This window comes from Schistocerca piceifrons, chromosome X (genome assembly GCF_021461385.2).
Source record: "Schistocerca piceifrons isolate TAMUIC-IGC-003096 chromosome X, iqSchPice1.1, whole genome shotgun sequence".
Taxonomy (NCBI): domain Eukaryota; kingdom Metazoa; phylum Arthropoda; class Insecta; order Orthoptera; family Acrididae; genus Schistocerca; species Schistocerca piceifrons.
Genome location: NC_060149.1, coordinates 918,610,966 through 918,627,941, shown reverse-complemented (window position 1 = coordinate 918,627,941; position 16,976 = coordinate 918,610,966). Strand labels below are relative to the sequence as shown.

Below are 16,976 nucleotides of genomic sequence, written 5' to 3'. Positions count from 1 at the left end.
AAAAATGAGATGGACAGGAAGTGCAAAATGGCTAAGCAAGGATGGCTAGAGGATAAATGTAAGGATGTAGAGGCTTATCTCACTAGGGGTAAGATAGATACTACCTACAGGAAAATTAAAGAGACCTTTGGAGAAAAGAGAACCACTTGTATGAATATTAAGAGCTCAGATGGAAACCCAGTTGTAAGCAAAGAAGGGAAAGCAGAAAGGTGGAAGGAGTATATAGAGGGTCTATACAATGGCGATGTACTTGAGGACAATATTATGGAAACGGAAGAGGATGTAGATGAAGATGAAATGGGAGATATGATACTGCATGAAGAGTTTGACAGAGCACTGAAAGACGTAAGTCGAAACAAGGCCCCGGGAGTAGACAACATTCCATTAGAACTACTGATGGCCTTGGGAGAGCCAGTCCTGACAAAACTCTACCATCTGGTGAGCAAGATGTATGAAACAGGCGAAATACCCTCAGACTTCAAGAAGAATATAATAATTCCAATCCCAAAGAAAGCAGGTGTTGACAGATGTGAAAATTACCGAACTATCAGTTTAATAAGTCACGTCTCCAAAATACTAACGCGAATTTTTTACAGACGAATGGAAAAACTAGTAGAAGCCGACCTAGGGGAAGATCAGTTTGGATTCTGTAGAAATATTGGAACACGTAAGGCAATACTGACCCTACGACTTATCTTGGAAGCTAGATTAAGGAAAGGCAAACCTATGTTTGTAGCATTTGTAGACTTAGAGAAAGCTTTTGACAATGTTGACTGGAATACTCTCTTTCAAATTCTGAAGGTGGTAGGGGTAAAATACAGGGAGCAAAATGCTATTTACAATTTGTATAGAAACCAAATGGCAGTTATAAGAGTCGAGGGACATGAAAGGGAAGCAGTGGTTGGGAAGGGAGTGAGACAGGGTTGTAGCCTCTCCCCTGTGTTATTCAATCTGTATATTGAGCAAGCTGTGAACGAAACAAAAGAAAAATTCGGAGTAGGTATTAAAGTCCATGGAGGAGAAATAAAAACGTTGAGGTTCGCTGATGACAATGTAATTCTGTCAGAGACAGCAAAGGATTTGGAAGAGCAGTTGAACGGAATGGATTGTGTCTTGAAAGGAGGATATAAGATGAACATCAACAAAAGCAAACGAGGATAATGGAATGTAGTCGAATTAAGTTGGGTGATGCTGAGGGAATTAGATTAGGAAATGAGACACTTAAATTAGTAATGGAGTTTTGCTATTTGTGGAGCAAAATAACTGATGATGGTCGAAGTAGAGAGGATATAAAATGTAGACTGGCAATGGCAAGGAAAGCGTTTCTGAAGAAGAGAAATTTGTTAACATCGAGTATACATTTAAGTGTCAGGAAGTCATTTCTGAAAGTATTTGTATGGAGTGTAGCCATGTATGGAAGTGAAACATGGACGATAAATAGTTCAGACAAAAAGAAAATAGAAGCTTTCGAAATGTGGTGCTACAGAAGAATGCTGAAGATAAGGTGGGTAGATCATGTAACTAATGAGGAGGTATTGAATAGGATTGGGGAGAAGAGAAGTTTGTGGCACAACTTGACTAGAAGAAGGGATCGGTTGGTAGGACATGTTCTGAGGCATCAAAGGATCACCAATTTAGTATTGGAGGGGCAGCATGGAGGGTAAAAATCGTAGAGGGAGACCAAGAGATGAATACACTAAGCAGATTCAGAAGGATGTAGGTTGCAGTAGGTACTGGGAGATGAAGAAGCTTGCATAGGATAGAGTAGCATGCAGAGCTGCATCAAACCAGTCTCAGGACTGAAGACCACAACAACAACAACAACAACAACAACAACAACACTAAAATCTAAAACAAAACTAATTATGTTTAGCAATTTCAACATCGAAATGGCCAACAGTGATGAACATGTTACTAGAACATTTTTTAATGTCTTAAAGATCACTAAATTTACAATGTACAAATTACAGACCAACACGGGATAATGCGTGCTTAGATAATATTATAGTACATTTTTCTAGAGATATGTATGACGTCAGACTTGCCAGTGGAGCCATAGCTGATCTTGAACTGTTGATTTTAACATTCTGCTGTGATCAGTTGCCTAAATCAGACACATCAGTCAGAATCAAGTCTAATGCTACGTGGATAAGAGGGCAGAAAGATGAATATATTAATTTATTTATTGACAGATTATCTGATATTAACTCGGACTTTGTATACAACACACAACCTGGGAAGGGTGCTGGTGAAATGGTGTTTAACAACTTCCTGAAAATACTTGAAAGTTATGGTACTCCTGCTCACCATTAGTCAAAAGAAGCCCTAAGCATAAAAAGAAAAACAAACAGCCAAAAGGGTATACAGATAAGCTAGCTCTCACTATGGAGGAGATGCTCAGTCTGTACAGAATACATAGAAATTCTTTTAAACAAGGACCTGAGCTAGATAATACTTCTTATAGAGCTTATCTGAAATTAAAAAAAAACCTACAAAGACAAACTGTACTTGGCCGAAAAACATGCATGTGAACATTACATTGAAAGTGTTCCCAACAAATGTAAATCAGCATGGGACATCATCAACCAATATAATTCACAAACCCACACACAAGATGCAATGCTGGTCCCAGAAGAAGTAAATAATTACTTCCTAACCTCAGTGACTGAGCTGAAAAACAAAATCAAGCAAAATGGCTCTTGTGCACTAGATCATCTTGGCGCTGTGCCACATAGGAGGCATACTTTCCACTGGAATGTTGTAACCCCAGAGGATATTGTAATAGCTATGGCAAAGTTCACCAACTCCAAAAGTATGGACTGTTATTGGTTCTATAACTATGTAATGAAAAAAAATACACTTTATCTGTCAACCTTTTTCTTTCATTTTTAATGTGTGTTGAGAATCGGGAGTTTTCCAAGATGCACTCAAAACTGCTGAAGTGATACCAGTCTTTAAAAAGGGAGATAAGCATCTGCCCCAAAACTATCGACCAGTTTTTATTGTCCCAATTTTCTCTAAAGTTTTTGAATATCTAATGTACAGCCAACTAAATAACTGTTTTGAAAAGCATGAGCTCCTCTCCAACAGACAGTTTGCATATCAACATGGTAAAAATACCACTACTGCTGTCACTGAAGATGTTAACCAGGTGTTAACTGCATTCAAAAAGAAGGATCTAGTGTCAGTTATACATTGTGATCTTAGTAAAGCCTTCAACTGCATACCATTTAACACCCTACTTGCAAAACTGGAATTTTATGGCATACTCAAACCATCTTTAGATGTAATCTAATCATACTTAAGTAACAGGAGACAGTTTGTATTAATTAAAAATAGATGCTCCTCACTGAAGGAAGTTCAGACTGGAGTGCCTCAGGGCTCAGTCCTAGGTTCTTTTCTGTTCATCATTGCAATTAATGACTTACCTTACTGTGAAGCAGCAAATTCAATTGTGTGTTATGCAGATGACACAACACTGCTCAATACACACCATGACACAACAGAACTGCATCAGGCAACACTTGAAAAACTAGAACTAGTAATGAATTGGTTTTCTTCTAATGAACTCCTATGTAATACTGATAAAACACAAGAACTAATTCTGAGTTTAACTACAGCTGTTAAAAGGAAATCGGTAAAATTGTTAGGATTCCATGTTGATTCAAAATTAAACTGGGAGGAACATATTAGCCATATCTGCAAGAGAATAGCAAGTGTGTGTTATCTCATCTGGAGACTGACAGGTGTAGTCACTGATGAGTATCTAAAGGTGGTATATTTTGTCCTGTTTCAATCACACATTTCCTATGGCGTATTTTTGTGTGGACATTCTTGCTTTGTCAGTGAAATTCTGAGAATTCAAACAAAAGTAATCAGAATAATGAGCAAAGTTAAGCCTAAGGAACACTGCTGCCCCCTCTTTATCAAGCACATGATATTAACTGTTGTGAATCCATACATTTACACAGCACTGCTTTATGTCAAAAGCAACTTAAATGAATTCGAGAGCAGAGAGAACATACATCCCCACAACACCAGAGGCAAACTGGACCTCGACATACCAAGACACAGACTCACAAAGACTGCAAACTCTCACAAAAAATGAGTTTAAAACTCTTCAATAAACTTTCAGCATCTGCTTGGTCACTGGCCAGTAATATTTTCAAATGTAAGATTTATGACTGGTTACTCAAACACCCATTTTATAAGATAACAGAATATTTTGAAATAATCACTGACATTAGTATATAAGAATATTCCTAAAAGAAGTGGAATTAAAATGTAAAAACTTTACTGTAAAGTTATTGTTAATTGTATATTTAATGTTCAGACCTATTCCACTGTAATTGGTCGATGGTGAATAAACTGAATACTGAATACTATTATTTTTTGTTGAGCATAGCTTTTATTATCTATATTTTTGCATGAAAAGTGTCTCTTATCTTGGGATCTGCATATTTCATACCTGCTAACACATTATGTGCCATGGTTATTGGAGGAAGCCTGTGGCTCTCAATTAAATTCAGATGTTGCTGACCTCCACCTCCTACCAGCCCAAACCAAACCAGTCCAAAGGACAGCAAGGGGCACTTTGTCCACATAAACTCTGTACAAGGGGACGTGTGATGGAGGACTTGGAGCTCGGCATCAGAGCCATTTTTTTCTCATAGTTAGGGCCATATGGTCCAGAACCACTTATTTGGACATCATCACCCTTATTTACAGTACCTTTCCTCAAGGACAGGGCTTCCACCTAGCCACCAACTGGTTACTCACCCAACGGCAAGAGATTATCACTTCTGATTCACCAGCTTCATGGACTTGCCATTAATCTACTAACCAAAAGCCAAGGCTTATGCCAGAGACTGGAAGCTGATCCAGCTACAAAAATATCCAAGTTATCACTATTCTCTTGAAACTAAGCTTTGATAATAAATTTGAGATTTGTTACATACTAAATGTGGCAAAGTTAAGTAAATAAACTTGAAATAAATAATCATGGATTCCAAATTTCCTATCTGCTGTTTCATTTGATCTTAGAAGGTAGCACTTTTTCTGTATCACTCTATTTTTTTTTTACGGCTCAGTCTGTGACAGATCTCAGCCAAAGACATGATTTAGATTTAAACTTTTCCCCTGTTCAGTTTTGTGGTTGAGAACTGTGCGGTAAGGGATCATTGTGAAGAGGATGAACACAGTCATTTATGAATTTGAGCATACAATGGTTGAATATTACAGAGTAACAGGAAACTCTGAAGGGAGAGTTAGATAGACCGAATTTTATGTAAGAGAGATTAGTGAGCTGAAATTGAAAGAGAATTAAGACTTGTTTTTGAGGCAAGAATTCACTACTGAAAATAACATCAGCAAATGATGTGATTTTTGTTGACAATAATGAGTAATGCTTTGAAGGAAACAGCCGGCCGCTGTGTCCGAGCAGTTCTACGCGCTTCAGTCCGGAACCGCGCTGCTGCTACGGTCGCAGGTTCGAATCCTGCCTCAGCCCTGGATGTGTGTGATGTCCTTAGGTTGGTTAGGTTTAAGTAGTTCTAAGTCTAGGGAACTGATGATCTCAGACGTTAAGTCCCATAGTGCGTAATGCTCAGAGCCATTTGAATTTTTTTTAAAAAAAGGAAACAAAGATAACACAGGACACAAATATGCCAACCTCTACAGTGAAAATTTGGTGATTCTGAAATAGATATATAAGGAAACAGAGGAATTGATAAAACATGTGAAAAGAATCGGAACCTAATAGCTGTACAAGACTGGATTGCTATAGTTGGATAGAGAAAGGAAGCCAGAATTATTGAAGAATAGGCTGGTGGAAAGAATTGGAGAGGACAAAGATTTCTGGAGTTGGGTTGTAGGTTTTAACTGGTTGCAGTGTACACCTGTTGCCAAAATATGAGGTTTATTCGAAAAGTAATGTCTGATTGATCACAAAATGGAAACCACAATGAAAATCCAATGAAGCTTTGCACAGATGTGTTGGGCATGTCTCTAGCATGCCTGTCAATAACATCATGTTGCTCTTTTCAGTTCTGAGTGCACAGTGAGCACATAAAGGTGCCTAGATAATAGTATTTTCCACCAATGGTGTGTGCCTGCTGAGATATTTTGCCTGATTTTGTGCAACCCTACATAATGTAACTGTCATACATTTCATTTTAAGTGACAATTTTTGGCCGCACACTGCAGGGGCAATGAAGGCAACAGACAACATTTTGCTGCAGCAAATGAGCTGCAGACCAGTGTACAGAATTGGCAGGAAGCACAGATGGCTGTCTTGTATGAGGAGCGTATTGGAAAGTTGGTACAACACTATAACAAATGTCTTGGTGTGGCGACTATGTAGAGAAGTAGCTGGAGGTTGTAGCTAACTGTTCTGAATAAAACATTTTTGAATTTCACTGTGGTTTCCATTTCACAACTGATCAGACCTTACTTGCCAAATAACCCTTGTCATTAGAAAAGAAGATATACTTTGACGAGTAAGATCTCAGTTTGACGAGCTTTCACATGTGTGAGATGCGTACACTGAATCTGGGCTGCCCCTCCTTTTCTTTTTAAGGTCATACCAATAGAAGAACTGAACAGTACTATAACAGCCTCTTTCTGCCTTACATTATATTGTTTTTCAATTACTTGCTGAGTCCACGATTCTTTCAGATGCCTCATCATTTTAGTAACAGTAAACTGTATTAAGGGCAATTATGAAACTTCTTGGCAGATTAAAATTGTGTACCGGACCAAGACGAACTCGGGACCTTCCCCTTTGACAGGCAAATGCTCTGCTGACTCAGCTACCCAAGCTCAACTCATGACCCATTCTCACAGCTTTGCCTCCATAAGCACCTCATCTCCTACCCTCCAAACTCACAGAAACTCTTCTGTGGAACTTGCAAGACTAGCACTCCTGGAAGAAAGGATATTACGGAGACATGGCTTAGCCACAGCCTGGGGGAATTTTTACAGAATGAAATTTTCACTCTGCAGTGGAGTGTGTGCTGATATGAAAATTCCTGGTAGATTAAAACTGTGTGTCAAACTGAGACTCAAACTTGGAACCTTAGCCGTTGGTAGTCAAGTGCTCTGCCAACTGAGTTACCCAAGCACAAATCACAACTAGTCTCGGTCCAGCACACACTTCTAATCTGCGAGGAAGTTTTATGTTGGTGCACTCCTCTGCGACGTGAAAATATCATTCTGAATGACAGGTTATATTCATACTTCCTTATTTTCTTTTTAAGTCTTGATATCACATTGCAAACTTTTTAAATAATGCCTGTTCTGTATTGTTCCAGCTCAATGAATGGCAAAATCTGGTCAATAACTCATTTTCATATGAATTACACCATATCACATTCCCCCTGAAGGGAGATACTAGTGAGTGGAGACGTTTATTCAAACCTTGTGCAGCTCAAAGATTATTTCTGCCTGTGAGTAACTGCAGATAACTATAATACTCAATCAAATGATGTCAGTATGATACATAATGTTTGCATTTATTATTTACAGACAGTTCTGAGCCACATTGATGCTCTTTTGTATGTGGATACAGATACCTTATTTCTTGGACCATTAGAGGATGTGTGGAGACACTTTGAACTTATGAATTCATCTCAGATAGCAGCTTTAACTCCTGAACATGAAGATCCAAATACTGGCTGGTACAACAGATTTGCCAGGCATCCATATTATGGAAAACTAGGTATGTTAGTTTGGGTTGCTCATATGCCTTTGATAATTGTCTAGTGATATCTCATAATCTGTAGTTCCAGGGAACTGTTTATATGAATCCTCTGTAAACTTTGTTTACTATTAACAAGTAATTTATATCACCATGCATCTGACTGGTTCATGCAGTTTGTAGGCAAAAGTCTTGGGGATACAATACATTGAATGTCAGGTTATGCATCTCAGGGTGTATAAGTGCAGGCATTGTATATAAACATGTTTCTTGTGAAGAATGAGTCTTCGAAGTAAACAGAGTTGAAATGAAGCCTGATTGTAGGTGGCTCCACGAATTAGGTTTGTCAATGGAGTTGTGTACAGTAAATTCCATTGTGCAGTTGGGTTACTCTAAAGATGAAATTTAATGCTTGCACCAGGAGCGTCACACTTGTAAGCATAAAAACAACTGATTAGTAATGCTGAACTGTGTGAACCAATTGTTAGACATGGTTAACTAGACAATTTCCATTATTGCTCAGGTAGGGAGGTCAGTGAAGTGTTGCACAAAAAATTAGTAAGGAAATGGGAGAGTAAAATTTACTAAGTGCAAACAGCCACCATTACAAAATAATGGTGAAGTTTCGAAAGCTGTGCAATACAAGAAGAGTTAACATTTTAACACTGTTACTTGGTCACAAAGGTAGCAACTTCGACATTCTTCAGTGAGACTGCAAATGAGCTAAGCAGAAAATCGTTAGAAAAGTTCAGAGTGGACTACCTTCAAAATGTTAACTAGCAGGGGCTTAACTAAGCAGTAAAGGCTCAGTAATAAATTTGTTACGCATACGTAGCAGATCTGAACATTGTTGACAACTTTAGAACAGCAGAAATGATTTGGTCATTATGGATGACATCGTAGAGCAGAGCCTGTCCTCAATGACATAAATACTCCGTCCCCACTAGCCTAGACCACTCAGTAAGTAGGATCAATGGCATTCATGTTGTTTGTACCCTATTTTCCGATTATGGTATGGTAACATCTTGTATGAGAGTGTTCTAATGTTGGTCGTACGCTTGCTACCTTATGAGAAGGTCAGTAATTCATAGCCATGAATAATGAAATTCTAAAATTCTAGCACTCAGTACTGAAGTCAGCACAGCAGCCACCACTGATCTCTCTCTCTCTCTCTCTCTCTCTCTCTCTCTCTCTCTCTCTCTCTCTCTCTCTCTCACTCACACACACACACACACACACACACACACACACACACACACACACACCATGGTGGTCACCGCCCCTGCAGGGCTATTGACAGGGCAGTGGACGGCAAACCACCGCACAAGGGTGTTGTAGACTTCCATTGTGAGCTGGAGCAGCATCCTTGGCAATCTAGAGTCCATTGGTGGATTCAGCAGATTCCTCTCTGGCTTACATAGCCATCGGCCATTGCACAAGTCATGGCAATGATTTGTATTCTGAGTAATAAATGAAATAATCTTGAATACTGTTTCATTGCATCTAACAATGCCATGCAGGTCCTTTGTCGCATCCTTACAAAACTTGTAGGGGTTTCCAGCCTGGCAGTCGGCGACCATAACAAATTGGTTTCGGAAGTGCTTCAGCCCAGTGTCAGTAAGTGTTGTAGGGCAACACCAGCAGCAAGTCATAGAGGGTGGGTCAAGGAGAAGACATTGTCGTGTGTTCTCAAAAGAAGGAAATATATTCTTTGCTATGTCCAGGTTAAGACTTAAACCTTGAAGATACCTTATATAGACAGAGAGAACTAGCAGATTTGTTGCAGTTAAAGGGTAATATTTAGCAAGGGTATTTTGTTCCAGCACTTTGTAAAACTTAACAGGACATAGTGCGCCATTTGATACATTTGTTCCAGCAATATGTACTACATGTAGAAAATACAGTCACATGGTAGAAAATTGTTCAGATTGTCATTGGTTAATGATTAGGTGTAGGAATTAGGTGTGATTATTTTGTTTTTGCATTTGAGACACTTGAGTTAGTGTCAGAAGTAATACTAGTTTGATTCGTATGAAACAGAGAAAGGTAAATTGCGCAAGAATGTCACATACACAGACAGTTAGTACTAAAAAGGGATCATATAGAATAAGTTTCCAAATTGTTAGAGGCTAATGAACTACAGAACACACTTAATGTACAACTAAGTCAGCAATTACAAGCTTTCTTGACAGAACAGCAACTATAATCAGGTTTGATCGAAGTTAAAACTGTAGTAAATGTTCACCCCTTCATCTGGTGATCCTTCAGCCATAAATCTCATAACCCCCTTCTCTCCAGGAAAACAACAGAGGACATTACTGTGTTTTAAGATGATGTGTTAGCCACATTAAGTAGCTGGTCAGATGAAACCTGCTCATGGATGGCCAAGTTACGTATCATGGGTGAGGCTAAAAACCTATATCTTGTATCATGAAGTGCTTAATATGTTGCGCACATTCAGTGACTTAGCAGAGGGTTTGCATCAGGTGTATAGAAAACTGAACAGTACACAGGTTTTTAGGGAGAAACTAAATATTTTAAGACAGAAGATGAATAAAACAGTGACATTATTTTCTGACAGAATATGCAAAATTGATTCACAGACTTAAGAGCTACCGCACAAGCCAGGTGCATGCAGAGTCTTGCTCAGAAGCAGAAAATACAACACTGGACATGTTTCTCAGAGGGGTCTACCCAAATTTTTCATGATGAGTGTGAGTGGGAGACCCTGAGGAATTAGGCTTATATTGCTATAAATTTGCAAGAAGTGGATAGTGCAGCTATGATGCATACTGAATGGAAGATATTCAGATCTGGTAAAGAATGTTATGGTTGTGGGCAGCAGGGGCATTAAGATGCAGGGTTTCCAACCACAATTCTATAATTGCCAACAGTTTGGGCATAAGGTTTGGGATTGTGAATTTAGAAAACAGGGAAAGTGCAGTGCGAAAAAGAAACAGTTAAACACCAATGGAGAATGTTCCTTCCATTGGGAAACATTCCCAGTAAATCGCAGTACTGTAGAAATATCTGCAGAGACATATTCTTGTTGATAATGTGGATAAACAAAAGGAAGTATAAGTTTTTAGTAGATACTGGGGCACAAACATCAGTTGTGAACCTGGATCTTATGGACAAGTGGAGACTGAAAATACCGAGATACAGATTGTGCTCAATAGCGGTAAAAAAGATAGATTCAGTGAGGACAACACAGCTTAAATTTAGTTAGGAACCACATGGTTTCAGGAGCAAATGGAAGTGTTTCCAACTGTGGGGCAGGGACTTTCTGCAATATTTGAAGTAGACTCGTTGCTTAGGCACCATGCTAGAATCAACCGTTTGACTGAACTGTTGAACTCGACGCGGATTCATTTTTGATGGGTGCAACACTTGCAGATGTTTCTGTGTCACAAGGTACACTATCGCTAAGTCAGTACCAACTAAACTATTTGCAAGTACATTAAAAGTTTATATGCAGACTGAAGTGACAAATGAAAATTTATACCAGGTCCTGGATTCAAACCCACGTCTCCTGCTCACTGGGCAGATATGCCAACCTCTGTGCCAGGGTGGCTTAGTGGTTAGCACATTTGCCTACTGAGCTTGAGACCTGGGTCCAAATCCTGTTGTTGCTACAAAGTTTAATTTGTCACTTCAATCTGCATTTATACATCACAGGTGTATGAGACTTCAAAAGGTGTCTATCACCATATTGTTTCACTTTACATTAAAAGTTGTTTCGTATGACTAACTACCAGCAGGTACAAGAAAGTAATTTGGGTTAAGCTAGATGTCAATGTTCCACAACAAGCATTATGTTTAATAGGGTGTCCTTTACCAGCCACGTTTGTAGCACATCGCTGTATTCCATCGGGTAGTCGTGCACCACTGCATCGTAAGCAGTATAGACTACCAAAAGATCTCCAAGTGTTATGGTGATATTAGTTTTTATTAATGCAGTCTACTTTTGTCTCATAAAGGGCATAAATCGTGGAAAGGGAACAACCATCCATGACATTACTGTGGAATGGATTCATCCTAGTAAGTAAGAGTGTTTAGAGTAAAAGGTAAAAACAGCAAGCTAGAAAAATAATATTTTCCTTGAGTAAGATGTTCTAAAGGAACAAACAGTTCAGAGTAGTCAGTATGTAAGATAGTTAACCAAGCAGATAGAAAGAGGTAAAATTCAGCCTAAATTTTATTCAAGTGGAGGGGAATGTTACACTACAAATTATTAAAGAAACAGAAGAGTAAAATTTTGTAAATGTGAACAGCTGACATTACTCAGTCACATGGAAGTATCAACAGCCATCAGCTGGGAATCTTAAACATTTCAACACTGTTTCTCAGGCAGGAAGACAGGAACCTCAACACTCTTGAACAAGACTGTGAGCAAACCCAGCAAAAAATCATTAGAAGAGTGCAGACTGGACTGCATTTGTAACATTATGTAAGAGACACTAGTTAGGTTGCAGCGTTGCTTTGCAGGGTTTTGACTAAGCAGTAAAGATACAGTAACAAATTAATTAAGCAAATATAGTGGAACTGAAGACCACTGACAATTTGAAAAGCAAAACCGATAAGGTCACTATGAATGACATCGTAGAGTGGAGCCTCTCCTCGATGACATGAATACTCCACCCCCACTATTGAAGAGCACTCAATCAGTAGGATTGTGTTCATATCATTCAGACTCTATTCTCTGGTTATGATATAGTAACATCTTGTGTGTGAGTGTCCTAGTGTTGGTGTTACACTTGCCGCCTCACGAGAAGATCACCAATCTGTAGCTGAAGATAATGAAATCCAGCATCCGTTACTGAAGTCAGCCAGAAGTAACAGGTAACCCAGGGGTCTACCAATACAATTCTGGTCCAGCACAGAATTTGCCCTAACACTTCAGTGTGGCACCAGACTGGCAGCCTACTAAACTGGTGAGCCAGGTTCAGCTTTCAGCACAACATCCGACATTGCGGTCCACCTAATAGGACAATGTGAGCAATGATCTGAGAGGGATTTCATGCTCCCCGAAATGGCATGTGGAGAAAAACACACACACACACACACACACACACACACACACACACACACACACACCTTTATAACATAACAAATGATGAAACAAAGTAAGCAGCAGATACCAATAATTAAAAATTTATTGCAAAAGTATAAGAAATGCAACTTTCAATAAATAAATTTTATATCCAGCTGAGTGGGAAATTAATGTCTATCAGTAAGAGAACTGCTGAAATTGGAACTGTAGAATCGATAAATGACATTGTGATAGTGTAGGTAGTTTTTAAAAGTTACCTAGTGATACCCATGAGTCTTTCTATTTTAGTTTAATATGTTTTTAATAGTATCAATGTGCAAATTGAGTAAAGAATGATGAAAATAAACCCATGAAAGACAGAAAAATGCATAGAAATGTAGCCTATCATACGGTTAACCTTTCATTAATGTTCAACACAGTCATTGCTTTGCTACTTGCTTAAGAAGATGTAATCTCAAAATTAGGCTGTCATTACAACTGCTGTGTGTTAGAGTTTGTGTACTCTAATGCTTACTGTGTGGCATACAGAAGCACACACATTGTGTCATTCTCTTGAGACAAACACGGATAGCTAAACAGACATTGTTTTTCAAGAAGTTATATCAATTAAATTTACAGTGAAAATTATCCGAAGAGTGCCAACTTTGTAAGGAATTTATACTGGGTGCAAAGTTGATTTAAATCTTTCTCAGTGAACTACATTTAATAATAAAACACTGCAAATATGTTTATTTCATTTTACTAGTCTGTTGACCTACTAATATTTTATAAGAAATTTCATGTGACAAAATTACAAAAAGTGAAACACTGGGAGAATCCTGTTATTGACAAAGAAACCATAATCAGTTCCCAAAAGTATCGACATTGAAAATTAGTGACCAAAGGTGGAAAATGATACTGCAGTCATTCTGACTTGAAGTCTACTGTTTTAGATGTGGGTCATCTAAACCGTAAAGTCCCGTAATTTAATTTCTTGGTTGTGTGGTAGTTGACGTACATTGCATCAGTGCTGAACTACAAAAATCTGTAGAATATGTGAAAAGATCTAATAATTTTTTTCCCATTATTTACCAGTCTGAAAAATTAATATTACGCTACAGCAACAATAAAATATGTTTCATGGAATATTACTATGCAATGCATTGACTTTCTTGAATGGTGTGAAGAAAAAACTAACAAGTAAGGGAGGGTCATATAAAGAGACTTGAACTGTATGAAAAGATTGACATGTATCGCTTTGTAGTCATTAAAGTGCACAAACATTTCAGATTGCAGTGTCGTAATACTTTCTCATCTTGCTTCATTTTATTGGAAGCACTTCTGTCACAAAAAGTACATTTACTGAAGAACATTTATCATATGTGAAACTGATACAACATAATAAGTACTTCATTCTTCAGTACTTCATTGTCATGAAGTTAATCATCTTTTAGTTTCAGGGAGGTTGTGTTGATAACACTAAAAAAACTGTGAAATTTACACATTTAATCAGCAATACTGATTTGTATTCACATGTTATGGCATTGTTTTGTCATATGATCACTGTTGTAATGATAACAGAAACTTCGTTGATACTATGCACTGCAAGAGTATATATCAATAAATTTAATCACAAGTAACTACAAAACTTGGGAGTACTGAACATATCACTATTGTTGTCATACCTTAGTGTCAGCTTGGTATGCTGCCATTGGTATTTCTGACTATTGTCATTTTCTTTGTTAAGGACTAGCGTCAAAGACTTATCTTACAAGCCAGCACTAAATATTTCAGTTCTTAGCTGTACATAGATTCCATGCGGGTCTCCTGTCAGCCTGAAAATTTTTTAAAATATTTTGTTTGTAATTATTGTTAACAAGCTCCTTCTCAGTTGCAGTATATTTTCACTATCCCGTTTGCTACAGTATTATTGATTGCTGCTCAGTGATTGCTTAGAAGGCTGAAAATTTATTACCCGTGTATTTTTTGTCTGCATAGGAGTCAACTCTGGTGTTATGTTAATGAATCTTACCAGGATGCGCACTTTCCGGTGGACAGACTATGTTGTACCAATATATAAAGAATACAAACTGAAGATAACATGGGGAGATCAAGACATTATAAACATAATATTCCACTTTCACCCAGGTATGCACAACATGCTTTGGATATGATATATTATATTTTGGAAAGAGAGAGAGAGAGAGAGAGAGAGAGAGAGAGAGAGAGAGAGAGAGAGAGAAAACTTGTTGGAGGTATTTAGCTTTCGTATTTTAAATTTGTTCACAGATATTACTAAACATGTTTAAGTGTACTATTGTCTCGTGATCTAATACTCATAAAGCCTATAGCAACATGGAAGATTTAAGAATCTGGTGTTGCAGAAATAATACTCATGGTACTTTGTTTTCTTTAGTTAAAAGAAAACTTTGATTAAAAGATAGGTTCAAGACAATAGTAAGTTGCTCAGTGGTTTTGTTCTAGATTAAATTACATCTGATAGACAGTACTGGTGCAACCTATGGATCATAAATTTTCAATTATTACCTTAAGAAATCAGATTGTAGCTGGGAAACATTGTGGTAGTGGTGATAGTCCTCTACATATCAGCACTCAATGTAACAGATTTTTCCCATCAACAGATTATTTAGTGGAGACGACAGTTGTGGAAGACTGCATTTTGGCTGTTCATAAAACAGTTTACATAGAAAATTACCTCATAATTCTAGAAATGACTGCCTCATAATGTTTTATTCATCTGAGGAAAGTGAAAAAACTCACTCACAGGTGAGGCAAAATTCAATTGCCCAAAGAAACAGTATCTTAGTCTGTGTACTGTACAGAATCAGTAGGCATGTCTTCATGGAGCAAAAACCATCCCTGTAGACAGCTCTCCTGTAATGCTTTTTCATGACAGCTACCCCTCCCCCGCAAAAAACACAAAAAAAAATGCACCCTCGTCATCTTACTTGTCTGATAATGATTGGGCCATGGTCTTTCTTGGCACTGGTCAATCCAGATTTCGACTTCTCCTTTGTCTAGGAGTCATCCAGCACTGAGCTAAAAAGGTAATAGGGATTGGTCTGACACAGCTGCAACATTTCTGCTGCTGCCTCAATTTGGAGGACTTTCTTGAACCTGTGTGAGCACTGGTGGAACCCAGTTGGGGGTGACCCCTATTTTGTTCAAAATGTTGTGTGATATGTTAAAAATTGAGCCACAACTGATCTTGACTTTTTTCACTGTCACCTCAATTGTGGTATGGCAGTCTTGGAGTACCAGGGCACCCACTTCTATTAAGAGTCCTGGTTCTTTGCAGGGAAATAGTGTGCCACTCCATTCATCATCATTCAGATTTACTTGACTACACTTGAAGGGCCTATAACACTCATAGTGTCATGTTGATGCATTGTTGCTGTACACTTCGACCCCCTCAGCATGAGAAAATGAATTGTTGTGTGTTGCTTCGTTTTCTCAATGGGCTGTATCATTTTGTTTTGGTTGCTCTTGTGACATGCTGTTGTACTGTGGCACAGAGATTTCAGTTTATATCAGGACTGCAGATATGTACTTGCAAGTAAAAAATTTTTGAGGTGGTAATTAAAACTTTGACTGCCACTCATATTTGCCAAGAGCAAGTGGTCCAACAACTTTGGTGCACACACTGAGGCAAGGATACTAGTTATCTTCATGCATTTTCATCTTGGCCTCTGTCAGCCAGCTTTTGTTTCACAGTAGCGGTTAAAAATTCGTTGAAGTTGGTGGGTTGCTGACACTTTCAAAAGAAAGTCTGCGTGGACGGTAAGAGATTACGACAAAGTTCTTAAATGTGTAAAATTGTGTACACTGGCTGAAGTAGCCCGATTTTTAAGTGAAGGGTAACAGTTGGCTTTAAAAGTAGGTATTCTCCTTCTTCACAAAAAAAAAAAGTTTTTTAAGGCTTGTCAGAATGATAAATCAAAGAAAAAGGAAGAAAAAACATGAAATGGACTAGATCAGTACAGATCAGGGAAACTCATATTTCCCGCCAAGAAATTATGGAAATCTAACTTGACTTCAGTTCTGTTGTCACACTGTTAATTTCATTACTGAATTTGTAGTGTACACATAGAGAATTATTGCCAGAAGTTGTATGTCCAGAAAAAAAGTAAGTATTGAGCTGGAGAAAGCAACTGCATTTAACCCGTAGGTGTTGCAGTATGTGTTAAATACTTAACTCTGTTTTGTATATAAGGCTGTCTGTAAGTA

At 38.1% G+C, this 16,976-nt stretch overlaps 1 protein-coding gene across 3 annotated transcripts in view; it reads left to right on the top strand.

Annotated features, from left to right (window-relative positions):
- The window catches only part of LOC124721297 (glucoside xylosyltransferase 1), a 150,554-nt gene that overhangs the window by 83,895 nt on the left and 49,683 nt on the right, over nucleotides 1-16,976 (top strand). For all 3 annotated transcript variants that reach the window (XM_047246206.1, XM_047246204.1, XM_047246205.1), the window contains exons 3-5: nucleotides 7,311-7,445; nucleotides 7,525-7,717; nucleotides 14,727-14,876. In XM_047246206.1, coding sequence (XP_047102162.1) covers nucleotides 7,311-7,445; nucleotides 7,525-7,717; nucleotides 14,727-14,876 — 478 coding nt within the window. The remainder of the gene's footprint in view (nucleotides 1-7,310; nucleotides 7,446-7,524; nucleotides 7,718-14,726; nucleotides 14,877-16,976) is intronic.